The sequence below is a fragment of the Lygodium microphyllum genome, chromosome 27 (assembly GCF_053477565.2).
Source record: "Lygodium microphyllum isolate KBCC chromosome 27, Lygodium_microphyllum_v1.1.10, whole genome shotgun sequence".
Taxonomy (NCBI): Eukaryota; Viridiplantae; Streptophyta; class Polypodiopsida; order Schizaeales; family Lygodiaceae; genus Lygodium; species Lygodium microphyllum.
The window spans coordinates 49,624,408-49,647,610 of NC_141161.1; the positions used below are offsets into that span (position 1 = coordinate 49,624,408).

The following is a 23,203-nucleotide window of genomic DNA, read 5'->3' on the forward strand; positions in this document are numbered from 1 at the left end:
TATGCATCCACTCCCATCTCCTCTCTGTTATCTCTAAAACATGTGCACACTATGTCTCTGTGATCACTGTACAAGCACATACCTCCACCAATGTAGCTCTAAAGAAGTGAACAAGAAGGCCCATAGTGGACCCCTCGCAATCACTCATACGTAACACCCTATAAAAGGGATTCACGACAATGATGGCACGGACTTTTTGCCAAAACTGCTCATTAAGGCACAAGCGCTGCATGGCTTTAGCCTCCTCTATCTCATGCTCATCCCACTCATTCCATAAAGTGGATACCATTGTCTGGCACAAGGCGGACTGCACCTCATAAAGACGCTCCAACAATAAACGCATGTAAGCAAAGCGAGTTGAAAAAGGCTTCTTCAACTCTAGTATGCTATGCTCACAATACATCGCAAGCACCTTTACCTTTACCGTGAAGAAGGTGACAACTGATGTAGCTTTGCGGACCACTCTCTTCACTCACTTGAGCTTCCCAACGTCCTCCATGAGCAAGTCCAGACAATGACTTGCACATGGAGTCCACATAATCGTGGGAAACTCGACCTCAAGCAAACGGCCCATACACCAATAATTCAATGCATTGTTAGTAACAACTTGCACCACATTCGAGGGGCCCACCTACAACCACAATTTATAAATTACAAGTATACTAACAATACTTGGAGATTAGAGAGAGAAAGAAATACTCGAGAGTTGAGTCTTTCAAGATTCAAGAATAAAGAGAGATGGGGTTGGAGCCCAGGGGGAAAGAGAGAATCAAGATAGATAGATAGAGAGAAATTAGAATAGGGAGATAGATAGTTATGCATTAATAAATTATATAATGAAAGAAAGTGAAACAAATTTAAAAGGCAATGAAAAATGCATACCTCAATGATAGCTTGCCGAATATGGTAGTAGATGAATACACCCGTCATTTTCCTCCCCCTCTTGCCAGTATCTACGGCCCGCAAAAAGTAAGTGTCGAGTGGACATGAGACCAGTATGTTGATGATGCCTCGCTTCTTGCAATCACTCCATCCACGGGTGAAGTTTGAGTCCTTCAATGGTACACAAGATAGCTTGAAAGCCTTGATTTTTATTCAATTGTTTGATACAACCTATTCAAAGGGAAACTTCACCAAATCTTCTAAGATTTGGAAGGCAACCACTTTCTTGAGGAAAATGCATTGCAATGATAGTTCATGCTCTTAATGTAAGGTAGAGCACCATCAACATGGATACAATTCAAGCAAATGTTTGTATCAAATTGGTTGACCAGTACATTTAGAGGGACATCATGACAACTTGGAACAAGCTTGATGCAAAACAATGCAAGAACTTAGAATAGTATGATAAGACATTTTGGGATGCCTTGTTGCGAATAACTTCTTATTGTCCACTTCCTCTTCATGAGAAAGTGGAAAAGTATGTATATGGGCTACCTAAGGGAATCGTGGGCTTTTGCATTAAATCCACCATGTCTAGCACATCTCAGCTCATAGAGACTACTGCTACAACTGATGCATTGTTGCATGGGAAAGATTCAAGCTTCCAAGAAGTGGGAAATAGCTGAATAAGAAGTTGTCGAAGGTTGAGAAAAGGGACAGATCTGAAAATCAGCCTAAAAAGATATCAAAACAGCAAGGGCTGGAAATTAGTTATACAAGGTAGGGAATTAAGGGCTACAAATGAATGCTTTGTTTATGAACAAGAGGGTCATGTGGCTAAGGATTGTCCCAATAGGCAACAAGCTGGAAAATCAAAAAATCAAAAAATCAAGGAGACCCAAGGGTAAGAAGCACAAAACATCAGTTGGAAATATTGTTACCGATTAGCCCAATGATGATGCTACCGAGTTATGTAAAGCATGGGGCAAAATCAAAGATAAACATGCTTTGATTTTCTTTGATAATGGAGCACAAGCCAATTTTATCTCTACAGACAAGGCAACCCGTCTAGCTATTAGAAAGGATAAGATGGAACCCAAGGCACAAGTTAGTACGGCACGCAATGTCTTGCTTGAGATGCCTTGGTGCCGTCTTGTGCATACAATGATTGATTCGCATGCTAAAGTGATCACTATTTAGCATAAGGACAAGACCCATACTTTGGATGTAAAGTTGAAGGGGAACCTATCCCTGTTGTCTTGGTTGCTGCTACATCCAAAGTAATGAAAAATCACCTTTCAGTGTACTTAGTCTTTACTAAGTATAAGGTTGATAATGAAAATGTTGGAAACATGCCAAAGTTAGAGAAAGATCACATTAAAATTCTAAAAATATATGCTAATTGTTTCTCTCAATCACTTCCGCAACAGCTACCGTCTGAAAAGACAAAGATCATGGTATAATCTTATCCCTGGAAGTAGCCACCCTTCAGGATAAGTCCAGTCTAACAAGAGGAGATAATGAGTCAGTTGAATGAGCTCTTGGAAAAAGAGTTGCTTTAACCGAGCTCATCTCCCATTTGTTCTCTAGTACTTTTGGTGTAAAAAAATGATGATTCATAGCATATATGCATTGACTATCGTGCTTTGAATAAAATCACAATAAAGAATCAATTTCCAATCTCTTGGATCCACAATGTTATAGATAGATTGTAGAGGGCAGCCATATTCAACCGTATAGATTTGAAAAGTGGATATTATCTAATTCACATTAGATCAAGAATGTAGCTAAGACAACTTTCAAGACATCTTTTGGATTGTATGAGTTTCTTGTCATGCCTTCTGGACTTACGAATGCTCCTATCACTTTTAATTGGATGACGGATCACATCTTTAAGCCACATAGGGCATTTGTAGGCACCTTCTTTGATGACATGATAGAAAGCATTTGGATATTGTTTTCAATGAGATACGTAAGCATAAGCTTGTCATAATGACAAGAAGAGTGATTTTTTCTTACATGAGATCCACTTTTTGTGGCACATAGTGCCAGTTGAAGGTATTCATATGGATTCTACAAAGGTCCAGGCAATACATTCATGGCCACCTTTGAGGAATATACATGAGATCCACAACTTTTTAGGTCTATGCTCCTATTACTGAAAGAATGTATACAGTTTTTCTAAAAATGCATCTCCGTTGTATGCTTTGCAGAAAAAGAATGTGCTAGCAATTAAAATTTCAACATTTTAGAAGTTAAAGGAAAATATGACTTTAGATCATGTGCCTGTATTGCCACATCTAAAAAAGTCATTTGTTGTTCAGTGTGATACGTGTGGGAATAGCATAGGGCCTGTCTTAATGAAGATGCCCGAGTTGTGGCATATGAGAGTTGTGATCTCCATGGTACAAAAAGAAATTTGCAAGTTAATGAGAAAAAATTACTTACTGTAATTCATGCACTTTTGACAAGAAACGCTACCTTTAGGGGCTGATTCACAAAGCAAACAAACAATTAGACATTGCATTGTTTCTTGCCTCGGACTAAGTTATCTAAGAAGCACATGAAATGGGCCAACTTCTTATCTATGTTTCACTTTCAAATTGTGCACATAGATGGAAAAAAGAATGTGGTAGCTGATGATTTGTCACATAAGCCTCAGATTTTGATTGTCACTATGCTATAGCACACTAAGTTGGATGCCATGAAATATCAATATACTGCTCATTCAAACTTTGCAAATGTATATGATCAGCTTTGCAATGACCATAGAGAGGCATGAGCACTTTGTGCTCAAAGATGGATTTCTAATGATGTACGGATGATTGTGTATCACAAAGCAATTAAGACCTAAAGTGATCACTACGAGTCATACTCCTCCTTATGCATGACATGAGGCATTGATGCTACGATTAGAGCAACGGAGCATTTCTTTTATTGACCCTCTTTAAGACATGACGTTGAGTAGTTTGTCACAACATGCATTGCATGTCAAAAAGTGAAGTATGATAGGCAAAAGATGCCGGGTTTATTGTAGCCCTCGCCTATTCCAAATAGGCCTTGGCAGAGCATTGCTATGAACTTTATCTTTGAGCTTCCTAGAATACAAACGCTTAAAGAAATAGTGGGATATGGACAATCATTTGCAGGTTTAGTAAACAAGTCCATTTCATTCTGGCAAGAAAGAAAATAAAGGTTGATTATATGGCATGTTGAGAAACCCTTCACCCGCAGTTTGCACTTTTACATTTCTACGTTTGCGTTTAGGGTTTGAAGCCCCAAAAAGAGGCGCCATCCTAGACTAAACTATGCCTATTTATAGGCTACTCTCTCATTCATTCCTCATGGCTTATTCATTTAGTCCATCACCTCTTCTCTCCAACCTCTCCACTACCCTCACACCCCTTCAGGAGAACATTCCAGTTCGTGGTTTGTGGCTATAATCATCATCTTCCTTATGCTACGGCACCCTTGTTCCCTTGTATCACATTCACTCCATGATTCGGAACTTCATCATTCCATTCATCAGAGTTTCTTCTCTCTTCTCTTCTCTTCTCCATGTTTGCCGAGTTCACTCCGTGTTCCTCCCCGCAAACCCTACTGTCTCGCTGGTACGTCATCTTTTGACATGGTATCAGAGCTCAATCTACTCAAACAACGGCAAAGATCCTCCACTCCAATGAAAGGCAAAGACCGGTGGCCGGTTCGGCTTCCACTTCTCTTCTTCTTCTGCTGCATTAAAATCTCGTTTTTGCAGATTTTAGGTATTTCAGCTTATTGCCCACACCCCAAACGCGGAGGACATCACGGTCCAAGCTGGCCATTGCTGTCTAGAACAGTCTCGCACCTGTTTCCAGCCTATCACATACTGTTCCCAGCTGATTTCAGCATATTGACTGCTGCTGCTGTTTTTTCCCTGCATCTTTAGTCTTTCTCTTTCCTGCAGGCTGTCTTGCTTGCGTTTTTAGTCTCTCTCACCTGCTGCCTACGTTTTTAGTCTTTCTCTCTCTTGCAAGCTATCCTGCCTGCGTTTTTAGTCTTTCTCTCTCTTGCAGGCTGTCCTGCTTGCGTTTTGTCTTTCTCTCTTGCTGCCTGCGTTTTTAGTCTTTCTCTCTCCTGCAAGCTGTCCTCCCTGCGTTTTTAGTCTTTCTCTCTCCTACATGTTGTCCTGCTTGCGTTTTTAATCTTTCTCTCTCCTCACCTGCATTTTTTTACTAGCTGCAATCTCTTACTACTGGTCACATCCTCCTCCCACTGGCAGCTCACTTCCAGCCCTTCCACTACCCTCCTACCCCTTCAGGCGGACATTGCGGTTCGTGGTTCATGGTGGCTGACCTCTTCCTTCTTTAGCAAGGCACACTGGTATCCATGGCTTCTTTACCAACAGATAACCAGACTATTGGGTACTCCTACTGTGGCATCACTGGACACACCACACATACTTGCCAACTTTGACCTTTGCTCCCCATCCCCCCGGAGTATATACGTCTTCCACTAGGCACTCCTTGTGCCACCTCTCCTTTTTGGGCCACAAAGATCGTTCTGCATCGGCTATCAGAGTACTATGCTCAAGGCAATAAGATGCATCCGATACACACAAAGTCCTTTCGAGCACATGAAGGATCGATTGGCGCTACGACCTCCTGAGATCGTCGCAATGCCAGCGGTAGTCTTCTCCCACTTATTTTCCAGTACAGTGGCTTCCACGACCTACGGATCTGTAGTCCACTCCATCGAGAGACGATGATTCTTTAATATTGTCACCTCATCAGTCCGCTCCTTCGAGAGACAGTGGCTGCTCAACTCCTTCCTCTTCTTCAACTACCCAGTCCGCTCCAGTAAGAGACAGCGACTATTGCCCACCTCTTGCTCATTCTGAGCCCCACCCTTCCCCACCCTCGACTACTCAGGTCCGAGAGGCTACCTTTGGGAGCTCTTCGGCACCCCAAATACCTTCTTCAACGCGACCAGCGGCACTTTCTTCGTCATCAGACATTTCGGAGTCCGTGATCCATGAGTTTTTGGATTCCCTATCTACTTCAAAGGGGGATGTTATTTCTTTGCCCTCAGAGGGGGCATCTACTTCTACTTCGACTTCAGCTCCACCTCCCACCTCAAAGGGGGAACCTACTCCACATGAAGTTCTTCACCCATCCTCTACTTTCTTGGGATGGCTAGTCATCGCTTCTATTGATACCCAGGATCTTCAGGTACCACCTAGATCGGGACCTCGGAGCTTCAGCCGCAACTTGGTGACGAGGCCTTCGTATTCCTTCCAGCATGGATGCACGGAGCTAGTGGCTTCTCTCCCGAGGTTATGTTTCGAGTTCTCTAATTCACTCTGTCTACTGGTCTTTACTGCAGGTTCCCTTTCCGGTGGAAATCGTGGATCTTAGGGATCCTCTACATCTTCTTCCTCCTCTTCTCTTCTTGCCTTGGTCACTTGGTTAGCATGGAGCTACCTTCCGAGATCGAGTACGTGCATATCCTTATGGTTCTTGGCACCACACAAAGTCCGACATTCCTCCTATGCATTGCATGTTTTCATCATCTTTGTACTAGGGCGCTTGGGCAAGTGAACAATTTCCCCACGAGGGACACTGTCCAAGTGGCACCTGTTGCATGCGCATTCTTCAGCATTGCATCTCCACCTCACTCTTCTCTTGTTTTCCTTTTTGGGCCTGAGGGGGGGTGTTGAGAAACCCTTCACCCTTTACCCGCAGTTTGCGTTTTTACATTTCTACGTTTTGCGTTTAGGGTTTGCAGCCCCAAAAAGGGGCGCCATCCTAGACTGACTATGCCTATTTATAGGCCACTCTCTCATTCATTCCTCACGGCTTATTCATTCAGTCTGTCACCTCTTCTCTCCAACCTCTCCACTACCCACACACCCCTTCAGGAGAACATTACGGTTCGTGGTTCGTGGCTCACATTCACTCCATGATTCGGAACTTTATCATTCCCATAGAAACAGGGAACGCCCGATCCGGGCCTTAGGAACGGATTAACGCGTTCCGGCATGTGTCTACCAGCGAAACGCCAATGGAACGTTCCTGCCCGTTCCGCACCGTTCCGGGCCGTTCCAGCAACCGTTCCCTGTTTGGAACGGCCGTTCCCTGGAACTGCAGCAAGCGTGGACAGACGACTGGAGGCGACTGCTGTGCAATACATAACAGGCAACAGTTGCACGCGACAGGGCGACTGCACGGTGGACATGGCGACCAGTACGTAACGGCGAAAGGCGGGCGTCACAGCGCACGACTGACGGGTCCGTTGACCCGTAGATTTTTTCAAAATTTCAATCTTTTTTTTTGAAATCTCCTTCACCCATTGACGGGGTTTCGCATGCGTGAGCACAAGATCTCTTATCTGCTCAAAATCGGCTCAAAAATTTGGGGCTTTTCTCAAATCTGGGGATCTTAACACAGAATTGGACAATTTGACTCAGAAATTGCAAAGTCGGTGCACATCTACCCGGGAATTTTGGGGCTTTTCACATTTTAGTGAAATTCTTTCAATTTCACTGAAATTAGTGCACGCAGGACTTGGAAAATTTGGGGATTTGTCCAGATTTGGTGTGAGCAAGATGCAACAATGATATCATGCCACTCTTCTCACTTCCACCATGCAATCTTCCAACTAACTTAATCTATGAGCTCTCTCTCTCTTTCTCTCTCTCTTTTTTTTTTCGTAAATCTTTCTCTCTCTCTCTCTCTCTCTCTTTTTTTCGTAAAAGGTAATTATATTAATTACGAAAAAAATACAAGACTACTTGATTACAAGATACATGACGACAGTCTACGTCATCATGTGAAGAGGTTCTAAGTGCTACAAGTTACAACTTCATGGCAAAGATGCAGAGGAAATTGCCCTATGCCAGGGGCGTAAGTCCTCCCTAGAGAGCAAATCAGAATGCCGGAGAAGATCCAACTGCCAATACAAGAGGCCCTTAAGCCTAGCAATATGCCGCTGAATATTATAGGCGGAGTCAAAAAGAAAAGCATTCCGGACGGTCCAGTTATGCCAGCAGCCCCAATATCGAAGAAAATGATACACGAGCTTCATATGTGGCTGTGCAGGAGCGGGGTATTTGGGCTGACCGAAAACCCAATCAAAGGGGCGCAGGGTGGAACCAACCACTCCCTGCCAGACAGCCGACATAAATAACCAGACTTTCTTTGCGATGGGGCAAGAAATAAATCGGTGGCGGGCAGATTCCACAGCAGTGGTGCAAAAGAAACAGTGGCCATTGGAGATTCGTCGCTTGGAGAGAGCCGAAGCAAGCGGAAGACCACCAACCATCATTCGCCAAAGAAAAACTTTACATTTGAAGGGTGTCTTGTTCAACCAGCCCGCCATGACAGTTTCCCTCCACCATGACCGGGATTTACGTAATCCCCATAAAGCATTCACTTTGGTGACGAGCCATTGATGATCTTTAATCAGAATATGATACACTTGGTTAGCAGAGGCTTTGCTTAAAGTCAGCCGGCCTTGTAGGTCCCAATCCTGCCAGGGATGATCTGAAGCAAGGGCAGGAAAGGGTTGTCTGCACTGGAGCACCCGCAAAAGCTGTTCCCATAAAGGCCTGTAACCACGAGGGATCCTGAAAAGCCGCCTGGCTGTACGAAAAGATATAAGCACATTACGACTGGCAAGGGTGGCATCCGCAACGGAAGACAAACCCAAACGGGCCATCCGGTTGAATTGTGGTCTGAGGTCCTGTTTACCTTCCCATGCAAGTAAACGGGAAACTGCCAGCAACTCCAATTGAAAAGAATTAGCAGCCAAGCGATCCTCCGCTGGATGCCACTGGGCCTTCTGGAGGACGTGTTTCCAAGAACACACCAAATGAGTGAGCAGCAACGAAGAAGAGCTGGAGAATCGCGAATCAGCATTAAGAACATGCCACCAAGAACTCCGGATCTGGGTATTGCCATGTTGAAGCCCCTGGCCCTCAAGGAAATAACGGGCTATATCGACCCATGGATGATGATCCGAGCACATGGCGCGGAAAAGCGACCAACGGAGTGCCTGCATGTGAGTTTGGGCATCTAAAATAGCTCCGCCACCCATGCGTTTAGGAGTGCACGCATGCGACCAAGAGATCCAAGAAATACCTGCATGCAATGAGTCTTTCTTCCATAGCATGAAACGAATGGACTGAGTAAGAGCATTGAGAGTCGTAGTAGTCCAGGGCAACAAAGGTAAGAAATATGTGAGCATTGGCAACATAATAGTCTGGGCCACTTTGAGACGAACATGGAAAGGCCAGGCTTGAGATTTCCAATACATAAACTTAGCCACCATTTTCTGAGAAATCCACTGCAGCAGTTGCTTTGGGGGAAGATCCACACCCAAAGGGTACCCAAGGTGCCTGACGATGGAGCCACGAGGAACAACCAGACCCTGCCAGTCCAAGGAGTGCAAATCGGACTCCGTGCAGCTGAGAATGGCTGATTTGAGTGCGTTGATGCGAAGGCCGGACGCCTGACCAAAAAGGGCCCAAACATCCAAGGCTCTTCGAAGGTTATCCCTGTCCGCACGCAAAATCATAAAAGTATCATCCGCCAGGGATTGGCCAATGAAGTGCTGTCCTGTGGGAAGTGACAGTCCTGCCAACTGAGAAGAGGCTGCCATATGAGATAACATCGAAAGAACTGGATGTGTGGCAAGGGCAAAAAATAGAGGGCTCAAAGGGCATCCTTGCCGGATAGAGCGGGCAAGGACAACGGGCTCAGTAACACCTCCGTTCAGCATGACCCGCGAAGACGCTGCAGTGCTGATAGTGTATATGAGACTAGACATCCGCGGACCAAAGCCCATAGCAGACATAAGTTCAGCAACGAAGGACCAGTCTAGATAGTCAAAAGCCTTTTCCAGGTCCAGTTGAATCAGTACGACTTCCTGATTGGAATGCCTGGCATAATCAATTGCCAGTTGAGCATTCAATACATTGTGCAGGATATTTCGGCCCTTAATAAAACCATACTGTAGAGGGTGCACAATGGCCGGGAGATGCTTATGGAGCCGATTCGCCATTACTTTGGAAAAGATTTTGTATATTGAGCCCATCAAAGAAATTGGGCGCCACTGTGTCAACTTAGATGGCGAAGGAACTTTTGGAAGCAGTTTAATGAGGCCTTCTTTCCATGAGGAAGGCATGATCCCCGTTTCCCACACCTGCTGGAACAAGGCCTGCAAAGGTTTCACCAGTTGGGTAGCAAAAGCTTCAAAGAACTCATTAGTGAGACCATCCCAACCCGGGCTTTTATCCTTGGGTAAGTGTAACAAGACGTCCATAACCTCTGCCTCGCAAATATCGGACTCCATAGTAGTTTGCATGTCCTGCGGAAGCTGATTACGGACCAGGTCATAAAAAGCCGAACGGGCCTGAGTAATTTGGGCCGAAGGGGGAGAGGTGGAACCGAGAAGGTCATGGAAATAATTTCTGCACATATGCACAATAGTCTGCGGATCCAGGATAAGGTGGCCTTCTACATCCTCCAGTCTGGTCATATTTTCTCGAGCAGGAGAGGCATGGAGCGCTCGAAAGAACTTATGGGTCTGACATGCACTATCTTGCAAAGTTTCCGTCAGATGTTGCAATTCGGCCTGCTGATATGATTTTAACTGGAAAGCTTTAATAAGATCAGCCACCCGCATGTCTAGTGCAAGCAGAAATGCATCATCCGGAGTGTCGACCAGCAGAGAACGAACCAAAGCCAGCAGATCCTCTGCTGCCTTGCGACGCTGTCGACAAAGAGAGGCATGATAAATCCCATACTGTCGAGCAATCCGTTGTACATTAGAGAGCAATCTTTCAAAAGACGCAGTGCCCTGAGAAGAGAAGTCCAAGAGAAATCGGTCAATCAATTGCTGCATATAGCCCTGAAAGAGTGCATGCTTCAGGTAAGATGAGTTGAAGCGCAAAGGGAGTCGGTCCAGAAATCGCTTGAAAGGTGCAATGGGTTGTGCATGCAGCTCAAGCTGCAGAGGGAAATGGTCTGACAAAGCATATTGCTGCAACACTTTGATGTCGAGCATCTCAGGAAGAAAGTCATCATTCTGCATGATATACATACGATCCAGTCGTGACCATGTTGTTGCATACTGAGCCGAATGGAAAGTAAACCCTGTAGAAGACGGGTGTAGCCAGGACCAAAGATCTTGCTTAAGAACAGAAAGAGCCAACTCATGCCACATACGACTTTCAGGAGCGTCCATCACCGAATGCTCCGATGTGGACTGGGAAGAATCCACACACATATTAAAATCCCCCATGAAGAAGCCTCGTCTACCAAGTGACAAGGAGGTCTGCAAAGTCTGCCAAAGCTCCCGACGAGATAACGAATCATTCGGAGCATAGAGGCCGAGTAACCATAAGATCTCCCCTTGGAATAAAATTTCAATCACCAAAAAGCGGCCATGAACATCATTTTTAATAAGCATAGGCTGATATTTGTCATGTACAATCATGAGCACCCCCGAATAATGCATGGCCTTAGTCCCTGCATAGAACAGTCGAAAGCCATTGCAATCCACTACTTTTCCGGCTTCACCGTGACTCTTGTGCTTAACAGCGCACAGGACATCCCACTGATTTTCGTGCAATACCGCCCACATGGCATGTTGTTTGTGGCGAGAACAAATGCCTCGCACATTCCACGTGGCTATTTTCATGTGTAGTTAAAACCAAATCATGTACGAGGCACCGCTTGCCTTGATTTGACCTTGTCAGCAAGAATGTCCAGGACTCCCTCGTCCAAGAAATCCGCCAACACAGCAAAAGAGTTCTGAGGACCAGATTTGGAAGTAGACGGCATATCTGCTGGCTTGGGGTTGAAGCGGGGGTAACGACGGTCCCATGGGGTAATGACATTACCTCTGGCATCAAACGCCAGCTTAGCAGGGGGACCCTTTGGACGATCTGAATACATTTTCCTGGCAGGCTGATGACGTGGGGCAGAGGAAACCATAGCAGGGGCAGCGCGCTCAGAAGACAACATTTCCTTCCGCCGCATATATGTACGCATGGAATCTTGTGAGGGAGTAGACACAGTATTTTCCATGCCAGCAACAACCCTGTTGCCTTTTTTTGCTCGTACTTCCACCCAATCAGTGGCACGGGAATCTAGACCCGAAAGCTGTTGTTTACCTTTAGCCTGAACTGGGGCTGGTGGATAGTATCCAGTGACGGGGCATCACACACCATATCTTCCGTGGGCAGCGCTGCATGGCCAACATCGGAGGTATGTTGCTGTTCCGGGCATTCAGCCATGAAATGCCCCAACTGTCCACAGGAAAAGCAATGCCCTGCGAAATTGCCCCATTTCAATCGAAAGTGTAACGGATGCATGCCCGAGCAATTAAGGCGCAACCAAGCAGGCCTTTTTCTTGCAGTGTCCCATAGCATACACAAGCGGTTGCGATTCACTGTCCGGAGACTGGGAGGGACGAGAACAGTGCCCACCGCGGCCATAGCATCCTTCAAGAGTGGCCAATAAACAGCCGGGCAATTTTCCACTTCTACCCATACAGGGCATTCACGTTGCAGCAGACGTTGGAAATCTGCCATTGGACGCCATGGAACCACATGAACCAACCGGCGTTCAAAAAATAAAGGCAGTTTAGACAGGAGAGCAGCACGGTGCGTCTCTGATTTCAACAGAACCTCAAAAAACCCCCGGGAGCCAACAAAAATCTCTTCAACACATTCCCCTTGGAGCAGACTGTGCAGCCACTGGCGAATACGGGAAAGCAGGGGGACTCGACCAGTGAAGAAGAGTATCACAGCGCGATCATAAAATACTGAAAAGGAGCGCAGGACAGTTTTTGGGTCCACGGTGGCGTCTAGAACATCTTCAGGCGCTGAGTCGGAAAAGGCTTCCTGATTATGTTGAACGTAATCGCCAAGCAACGTGTTGGCAAATTCCAGCAAATGCTCCCAGTCAACATCCTGGGAGTCCACAGGATCCGAGGCAACCTGAGCATACGAACGATCCTGAGGAACACCTATCTCTTCCAGAGTATGCTTGGGACGTTTACCCGCAGGCTGAATATCAGGACCAGGGGGCATCTCTTCATTGCACGGAACCATGTCCTCAGGTTCCTCGGCATCAGAATCCGGGCCAAGTGCTGCCACTGTTTGGTCGATGAAATCCAGATCCAAACCAGCCATCGTATGACAATTTGATCTTGAAGGAGGACTGACCCTGTCTCTCGCCCGCTCTCTCTCTCGCCCGCTGGTCTGTACAGATGCGCTGTCCAGGGGTGTATTCTGCAAAGACAGCTAATAAAAGCTGAGCTGTACCTGGCACCGTGCAGGGGCGGAAGGTCGACGGGACAGGCTGAGGTGCCGGGCAGGAATCCGTCGAGGTCAAGGGACAGGGCAGCAAGGGCGACCGTGGACAGGGCGTTTAAAGCAGGGCGTCAGAGGCGGTGGTGGACAGGGCGCCAAGCGAAGAAGGCGGCGGCAGGCGTAGGGCGTGAAGAACAGGTCGCGATGGATGTCGTTAGCGGCGCAGGGAACAAGCACAAAGAAGGTCGAGGAGGCACAGGACTGCAGGCGACTGGGCGGAACGCGAGCAGCAACTGGGCACGTCAGCGACTGGGCGGGACGTCACGCCGGGCAGCAACAGGGCGGAACACGGGCGCTTCGAGGGAGAGGGACACGACTTCACGCTGCGACAGCGCAGATGAAGGGGACAAGCGGGCGCGCAGGATCAGGCGAGGGCAGGACGGCGCGACGCAGGGACGCCATCGTCAGATCTCGCGCTCTTCCCAGGTCTCTCTCTCTCTCTCTCTCTCTCCGTCTTTCTCTCTCTCTCTCTCTCTCTCTCTCTCTCTCTCTCTCTCTCTTTATATATATATATATATATATATATATATGCCGTTCCCTCCGTTCCCGTTCCCTAACTTTAGGCGTTCCCCCCGTTCCGGGGGGTCGCGTTCCCATTCCCGTTCCCCGTTCCTGGTAACTATGATCATTCCATTTATCAAAGTTTCTTCTCTCTTCACTTCTCTTCTCCATGTTTGCCGAGTCCACTCCTGTTCCTCCCCGCAAACCTTATTGTCTCGCTGATACATCATCTTTTGACAGCACGTATATTTTTGCCATGTATGTTTAAGTATCATGGCATGCCAAAGTCGATCATCAGAGATTGAGACCCTCGAAAAACCAATTTTTTTGGAAGGGGCTGTTTGAACATATAGGTCCCACGCTGAAATTTAAGATGATCTTTTAAATAACAAAAACCTTATGATTTTGTAAGGTATGGTACGATATTAGTATGAAAAAAATTTAAGATGATCTTTTAAATAACAAAAACCATAAATCATTAAATAATAGATCATAGAATACATGTTTAAAGTGGAAATAGTCATTTCATTATAGAATAAGATGAATACATGAGGGTGACCATCGGGGTCGCATGGGCTTCGCTCTCAGATGAAGGTGAGGGTACTTCTTTCAACATTTCTCCTCTTGATGTATCCCCTTCTCACAGTATGGGCATTTAGGCTTCTCCAAATCAGAGTCAGAGCCTAAAGAACTCTCATGTCTGTTAGACTTTGACTCTCTTTTCTTCATCTTCTCCCCTCCTAAACCTACAACCAAAGCTTTAATGGAGGTGGATCCACTGGCAACCTCTTTGGCACGCTCATCATGCTCCAAAACAAGTGGGACAAGCTCCTTCCATAGAAGCTTCTCACAGGTCCTTGACGTAAGAAGGCTCGTGTAGAAAAACATCAAAGAAGGGAGATGGTAGCTGATTCAAAAGAATCATAGCCATATCCTCTAAAGAGATCATCCTACGAAGGGACGCAAGCTCATCCTTCAGATCTTCCAACCTGTTAAGATGATCCTTCATGGAAGAAGAATCATCAATAGCAAACATCCGTAATTTTTTCTCGAGAGCAATCCAGTGAGCAAATATCTTATGATGGTACAAAGAAGCAAGCTTTGACCACACATCCGCTACTTTCTACAATCTGCGCACATGCACTAGGACAGAATCTTGTAAGCTCATAAAATGGAAAGATCACGCTACAAAGTTGAGCCAATACCATAAGGCCGCACGATCCATCCATGATCCAACAATGGGATCCTCCACAGGACAAGGAATAGGGTGGGTAATAAACTCCCAAAGATCGAAGGCATCAAGGATACACTTCACCTTACACGACCAAAGCGAGTAGTTTGAACCATCAAGCTGGTCTTCTTTGGGTAAAGAAGGGAGTACGGACACCTAAATAGAGTGCCATGGATGGCATATGGAGGCCAGCAGAACAAGCCTTCTAGACATGGAGAGAATGGGGCGGAGAGGGTTCCTGAACAAACGGACTAGGTGACCTCCGTTCTTCACAATCCGCACAATAATCTCACCATCATTCGGAGGAGTGCTGAGAAAGCTCCTTATCTATATCATCAAAGCCACAAAATTGGTGGTTGGACACCCACAAGAAATTTGCATTTTGGCAGTAGATAGGCCTGAAATAAAAAAAAACAGCTATAGGATCACAAGTCAGTCGCTGTAGAGGGTCCACCTAGGGGAGAAACATTGTTGCCTGCACAAAGAAGCCGTCACCTTCAAGAAGAAAGCTGCATTTTCAGTAAAACACTGATATGGCAATGCCACCTGGCAGTCTGGAGTGGTCTCCTCTGCAAGAAATCACCTCTGTGTCTCTCTTAGGCAATGATATCATGCTCTGATACCATGTGAGAGTGTGCAACGGAAAGGAACGGAAACACAGAGACAAAGGAATAGAAAGAGACTACAAGAAAAGAATAATGAAATCTGCACTAAAAAAGAGAAAATGTTGATACAAACGGGAAAGCGAAAGGAGACTGATCAGTCCCTGCAAGCAGCCCACAACATCAGTGAGGGCACCGGATCAAGCTGATGATGACGGTAGCATCGGAGACAAAGGAAGATGACGAAGTTGGAGTGTGGACTTGCCAAGAAAGGAGAAAGATAAATGAATGAATGTGGGAGGGACAAGCCATATATAGCCAACTAACCCCAAATCTAGCCGATTGCAATCTAGGGCAAAAATATGGCCAACCAGCATTTAATGCTGGTAAAAATGCCAGAAATGCACAAAAAAATCCCAAAAATAGTGGACAATGTCTGACAAATGAGGCAAACTAGCAAATGCAAAAACTGCCTAGGAAATGCATACAAGATTCTGATTGAAAGAAAAAATGCAGTGAAAGGTAATAAACTAAGTGCTCCAAAATGAGCTACCTCCTCTGTCAAAACAAGTGACATACACGTCAAAGCTCCTAAAGCCCTCATCTAACTCAGACCAAGGTGCACATACAAGAGATGACAAGGCATGACAAACATGACTGCTAACAACTCCCTCCTCCTCAATGATTCATTTTTCACTTGCACTCTTCGAGAGCAGTTCTTGTTGGAGAGAGGGAGTCGGTGCCAATGCTCATACAGTCAATGACTCACTGTTATACGCAACTATCTCATGTTTGGTATATGGATTCCGTTTCCCAAGTCTTAATCCAAGTGGTAGGAGAGAGAAAATGAAGAAGAGGAAAAAGCATGAGTATTCTTGGCTATGGAGGACTGTGTTAGGGTTTCAGAGAGCAGCCTGGTTTTTACTTAGTGTGCATTGTTTACTCAACCATTTCAAGAAATGTTTATATGAGAATGAAGCTTGGTTAATGAGCTTCCAAAGCACTCTGAACCTGGGCACGATCGCGAGACGTGGTGACTATACAGAGCATACGAATCAAACTGCGCCGTTTTTCGCCTGCGAGCTAGTTTTCTTGCAATTCATGGCTCTAATAACTTAACTTGGAGCATTGTTATGAAAGAATGGTTTGTATAGAAGTGATTATGGTACATGGTTTTAGGAGCTATTGAGTGGCCCAACCTCCTACTCCTCTTCCAAATGATTGGGAGCCTATCAACCATGACGAAGTTGTGCTTACATGGGATATTGATGATTGGGACATTAGGAGCTCTGACATGTCTATCATGTGTTTTGATAGAGGAGGCAGCTCATTCCAGAGCATGCATTTCTTCTTCTTGTCAAGTTTGTGTGCATTTCTTTCCTTTGTTTGGCACCTACACTGCCCCAGATGGCTGCAATCTGGCACATCAACATTTTCTAATTAGTTGTCAGCATTTTTAGCAGGGCTGCCAGCATTTATGGCAGTTGGCTAGTTTATGGCATATTTGGCTATATATAGCCACTTTCAACTAGCTGGCTATTCATATTCTGTTTTGCAGACTCCAATACACTCTAACATTTGGGTATTCCTCTATCTTCTAGTGTTGCCATCTGTCATCAGCTTGATTCAGTGCACTCACTGACACCTTGGGCTATGTGCAGGGACTGATCAATCCTTGTATTCAACATTCCTTCATTGTTCAGTGCAGATTTTCTTCTTCTTCCCTTCTCTCTAGGTTCGTGTTTCCTCTTCCATTGTGCAATCTCACGTGAAGAGCCACCATATGGGTCTCCGCAAAGTAGCCCCACCACCCATGCTTTTCGGAGTGCAAATATGACTCCAAGAGATCCAAGAGATACCTACATGCAAGAAGTCATTTTTCCACGATATGAAACAGATGTGTTTGGAAAGAGCATTGAAGGAAGTGATATTCCAAGGCAAGAGTGGTAAAACGTAAGTGAGCATGGGGAGTATGATGGCCTGTGCAACTTCAAGACGTACATGAAAGGGCCAAGCTTGAGATTTCCAATAAATAAATTTAACCTCCAACTTTCTTGAGATCCATTCCAACAAGTGTTTAGGCTGATCATCAACACCAAGGGATACCCCAGGTGTCTAGCAACATTACCACAAGGTGCCACCATCCCAAGGATTGAAACTTAGATGCAATGCAACTAATAAGGGAGGATTACACAACATTAACATGGGGACCAGAAGAATGCCCAAAAAGATTCCAAACATCCAATGCCTTACAAAGATTATCCCTTTCTACATGTAGGATCATGAACGTGTCATCTGCTATAATGACTGAGCAACAAATGTTGTCCAAAAGAAAGAGATAGACCCGTCAACTACCCAGAGACCACCAAATGGAATAACATGGTGAGTTCACAATGGGTTGCCAAAGCAAAAAATAGAGGGCTTAAGGGGCAGCCCTATCTAACCAAGCGTGCAAGAGAACAGGGGTCAATGATGCCACCATTCAACATGACCCACAAGGAAGCATGAGCATTATTAGTGTATATCAAGTGAGGCATATATGGACCAAAACCCATAATATGCATACGCTCTACAACTAAGGACCAATCCAAGTAACCAATATACCACCTCTTGATTGGAATGCTTGGCATAGTCAATTCCCATCTGCACATTCAATACATTTGGCAAGATGTTATTTTCCCTTGATGAATCCATCCTAATTGAGGTGCACAATGTCAGGGAGATACTTATGAAGGTGGTTGGCTAACACTTTTGAGAAAATTTTATACATCAACCCCATTAAGGAGATGGGTCTCCATTGTTTTAGCATTGATAGAGAAGGTACTTTCAAGATCAATCTAATAGCTCCCTCTTTCCATGCAGCTCACATAACCCCCATTTCCCAAACCTATTGACACATGGCGATTGAGGGTTTCACGAAACGAGTGGCATAGGTCTCAAATAATTCATTAGTGAGGCCAACCCAACCCAAACTTTTATGCAATGGTAAATGCAATATGACATCCGTAACCTCATCCTCACAAATGTTACTTTCCAAACCAGCATGGATGTCAAGTAAAACCTAGTTCTTGAACAAAGCAAAAAAGTTGTACGAGGATCCAAAGCCCAAAAAGTAGTTTTTGCACATATGAACAATGGTCTACGATCCAATCTAGACCATGTAGCCACATGCTATGCCAAATGAAAAGTGAATCCTAAATCTAATGGGCATAGCCAAGACCAAAGATCTTGCTTGAGAATATTCAAAGCAAAATTGTGCCAAGCACTGCTTTCACAAGTATCAATCATCGCATGCTCAAAAGTAGACTGTGACGAATCAACACGCATATTACAATCTCCCATCAGCAAACCCAATCTACGAAGAGTCAAACATGGTGTCAATCTATCCCACAAATCACGTCTAGAAGAGGGATCATTTGGAGCATAGAGACCAACCAGCAATAGGATCTCTTCTTCAAACAAAATTTCAATCACCAGAAAGTGACCATGCACATCATTCTTGACAAGGAACTGCTGAGATCTCTCATGAACCACCATGAGCACACCAAAGTAATGTTGTGAAGAACCCCCAACATAAAACAAGCAAAACCCATGACAGTCCACAATCTTCCCTACTTTACCATGACTCTCAAGCAATCACTTGACTGTAAGTAATGTTTACAAGTAATGATTAGAACTACCAGTTTCTTGGGCAATCATTGAACTGTAAGTAGACAATGGTGATGAAAGCTGATTGATACATAGCAACTATACAAAATGGTGTTCTTGGACAATCACTCGACTGTAAGTAATGATAAATACTAACTAGTCCCAAGCACTGTAAGTAATGATTAGAGCTGATTACTGGACTATAAGTAACGATCAGAACTAATTACTGGACTCTAAGTAATGACTAAAACTAATTAGTCCGAAGCATACCGTTTCTTGAGCAAGCACTGGATTATGGAGCTTGTGTACTGCTCTGGGAGGCACCTTAAGATCAATGTGGAGACGGTGCACAAGAATCTCACCCAGGAAGGAAGACGAGCCAGGTGCTTCTGCAATGGAGAACCTCTTCTCTTGGGTCAGTGTTCTTCCACAGGAGCAGGGGAAGAACAAGGGAGCTCTGAAGCCTGGGCTTAAGTGCAAGCTGACAGACCTGCCAAGGTAGGAGTCCATTCCTCTTCTGTAAGCTTACAGAAAATTCGGTTAAGGCAAAGGTGTTGAACTGTATATCGCTACAACGGATGCTGCATTATAACTAGTAAGCAAGTCCCAACTTTTGCCTATAATATTTTCATATTTATATTTAAATATATATCAGGAGCCGAATTCCAGATATTTCTGAACTTTATTGAGGTTTACTGGGCATTCACGTGTTGCTTCCACCCCCCCATCACATGAATGATGTTTGACCTCTCAACAATTCTATTTTCTAATGAGATTTTTGTGCCTTGTGACTATGTTCATTGATGGAGATAACATCCATCGTTCTTACTAAAGTGCCCAATTGGGGGTCCCCTTAAACCTTTGGCATCCCACAACTCACACATCCACCCAATTGCAGGTTTTGAACCTCTAACCTCCCACAACTCACACAAACTCCCAACCAATTGGTTTGCCGCTCAATGGTGGCCCTTCAACAAATATTACCCATGTCATGATAAGAACTTTTAGCACAAATTGTAGAGAGATTTGAGTATTGAACCCAATCTGGTATCTGGGGTTTTCAAGTCAAGTTTAGACCATTTGTGTATTGGACCAATGTTGAGTTGTTGTAATGGAGCAATGAACCAAATTTAAGATACTTTTCCACATATGGATCCCATTTCCAAAACTCAAATCCTAGACAAATTGTGTGAGGAATTCAAGGTCATGAATACAACTTAGGCATCCTTAAATTTGGTGTTAGGCCCAATGTTGTAAGGAAAAAAGTTCCTCCTGCTACTTACACTTTCATATAATCATCCTTCAGTCCTCCACTTTATGCAAACTTAGGTCATACCCTAGGAATGCTCCAACCACTAAACTCTAGAACCCTTAGGACTTGCATTATTTCTAGCTAGGAGCTAGGATCTACAACACATCACATAGCTACAGCCATCTCACATAGGCAACTAGGGAGACACCTCTTTGCTTCACTTGAGACTCTTATGAGTCTCCAAGCTACACCATAACTCCTAGTAAGTCCACCGCTTAGGATAGAACTACTCTCATAACATTAACCACACCATGCATTAAGTTAGTATATACACAAGCCTTCACATCATGTAGTTCAATTGGCATCTTAGCATTCTAGATCATTACCACAGCATAACTTTATATAGAAAGCCACTAGATTTACAATGCTCACCATAACATACCCTAAGAACCACATAACCCAAGATCAAATTCCCTTAGAGCCAAGAAGTGAGACCAATCACTCATGCACACCATAGGCTGAGAATATACACTCAAGGATCCAACATTAATTAGGTCTGCAGCACTAAGTGCATCAACCCATGTAAGTGCTAAGCAATAGAGCATCCACTTTAGGGTATCAACAAGAGTCATAGCTTAGGGTTACACATATAAGCCACCCATGCAAAAGAAGTTGAGACCAAGCAAAAGGAGCCATTACTGCAACTCTGTGCAAAGATCACATTCCATTCATTTGAAAAAGGTTGCTTGAATATCATTTGTTGTTTGAAAGGAGATAGTTTGGTTGAATTTCACTTGTTTTTTTGAAAGGAGAAAGTCTAATTGTGCACTACTACACCTTCAAGCATTGTTGCCCACATCTTTATCTTGTTGAAGACATGGATCTAGAGCATGGTAGCTATGGAGGTTGGAAAATGAAGACTAGGTTCATAATGACATGGACAATGACCAGACCAAACGTTACACAAGTAAATGAGGTTCCAAGATGGAAGCTTGGACTCATAAACACAATCTTGTGTAAGAGATTGATAATGACAATGACACTAATTGAAAGTACAAAGCATCATGATATTGCATTACTCATCTTGAAAGTGATAGTTAAGTACAATGCTTTATTGTAGTTGGGTCGTTCCACTCTTCTCACTATGCATATGGGATTCAGGACATCTCTTCCTGGAGCATACATCATTTGTCATTTCTCAACACCCCCCTTCAAATGATGAGTTCCTATACTTGTTGGCTTTTGCCTCCCTTACATGATGACATGGCCCGGGAGACTAGCTCATAGGTAGCCTAGTCAAGTTAAAGCTTGAAACTTTACATCTTTGGCAAGGGTTTTATTTTGCAAAGTAAATCCACTAAGGGAAACAAAATCCACTATGGAAAAACATAAGATCCACTATGGGAAAGATAATTTCTTTAAAACAATTTTTCAAAGTTGTTGTTGATGGCAGAAGCATCTTCTTCTTCTTCTCTTTCATTCATGAACTGATTATGGCAGTTACCATTCTACACTTATTGTGCTCTTTTACGGTGGAAACATTCACTGGCTATATGGCCAGTCTTACCCCAATAATGACATGTCATCTGATCTTTGTTGTCGAAGTTGAATCCTTGGCCTTGACCTTTTGCTCCAGCAACTCTTTTGGTGTATAAGAGATTTTCCTTAAATGATGGGACACCATCTTTTGCATTCTTGTTCTTTATTTATTCTCTTTATCAAGAAGAGAGTGCTCAATATCTTTCTATGATAAATTAGGTACATTTCTGAGAATAGAGACAAGATTTTCATAAGAATCCTGGTTTACACTAGCAAAGAGTCCAGCAATGGCTTCATCTTCACCTATTGTTTTCTTTAAAGTGGCAAGTTTAGTTTTTAGACTTTTGAATTTGTTAATATGCATAGTCATTGAAGTGATGTTTTTCATGTCAAGCTTATAGAATTGCATTAACAACTTGACCTTAGAGTTTTTGGCTTGACTTCCAAAGATCTTGTCAAGCTCATCCCAAGCCTTTTTAGCATCTCTGATACCATAGATATGGTGCGATACATCATCAAATAGTTCCCATGCAATGATGCCTAGAGCCTTATTGTTCATCTCTTTCCACTCCTTTGTCTTGATCTAATCTTCTTCAATGAACCCATCTTCACCATCTTCCTTCTTGCTATTTGCATCATCCTCAAACAAATCCCACAAGTCCTTCTACATAAGGTGGTACATGGTCTTATCCTTCTAGGCATGAAAGCCTTGTCCATTAAACTTGGCTATTTGCTTGAGTTCTATCATGTTGATCAGCTTCAAATAGCTAAGATAATACCAGAAAGTGAGTTGCCCAAGAACACACAAGTAGATTAGTGCCAAATAACACTAGTTGAGTATCAATAGATACTATGCTTAAAGATTTGAATATCTTTATGTTAACCTTGATGTTGCTGATGATTTCTCCCCTTCTTTCTGATTTGATGGGAAAGAACTTGTTGAAAACTGAGTGAGTCACCAAATCAGAGTTGCAAGAACTTCCTTGAGCTAAGAGAGGTGTGAAAATGAAGTGAAAAGAAAGCTTGAGGTGAAATGGGTATGGAGTTTTGGTCTTCTCTTGAATCTTTGTGGATGACTCATGCACTTCCAAATCTGTAGTGAGCTCCAGAGAGTGTAGCTCAGTGATTAAAATCACTATTGATATCTTCAATGAGAAGAAACAGTGAGAATGTCAAGCTTTGAAGTT

At 44.1% G+C, this 23,203-nt stretch overlaps 1 protein-coding gene across 13 annotated transcripts in view; it reads right to left on the reverse strand.

Annotated features, from left to right (window-relative positions):
- LOC148012301 (isoamylase 2, chloroplastic-like) overlaps positions 1 to 19,824 on the reverse strand; it is a 179,181-nt gene extending 159,357 nt beyond the window's left edge. For 3 of the 13 annotated variants that reach the window (XM_087669751.1, XM_087669752.1, XM_087669750.1), the window contains exons 1-2: positions 19,496 to 19,819; positions 883 to 1,053 (exon numbers count right to left, since the gene is read on the reverse strand). In XM_087669751.1, the coding sequence (XP_087525877.1) occupies positions 883 to 1,053; positions 19,496 to 19,735 (411 nt within the window). In that variant the 5' untranslated portion in view covers positions 19,736 to 19,819. Of the gene's footprint in view, positions 1 to 882; positions 1,054 to 19,495 lie in introns of all 13 variants that reach the window. The other 10 variants (XM_087669756.1, XM_087669757.1, XM_087669758.1 and 7 more) reach the window with 7 other exon arrangements.
- Positions 19,825 to 23,203: the final 3,379 nt, after the last annotated feature.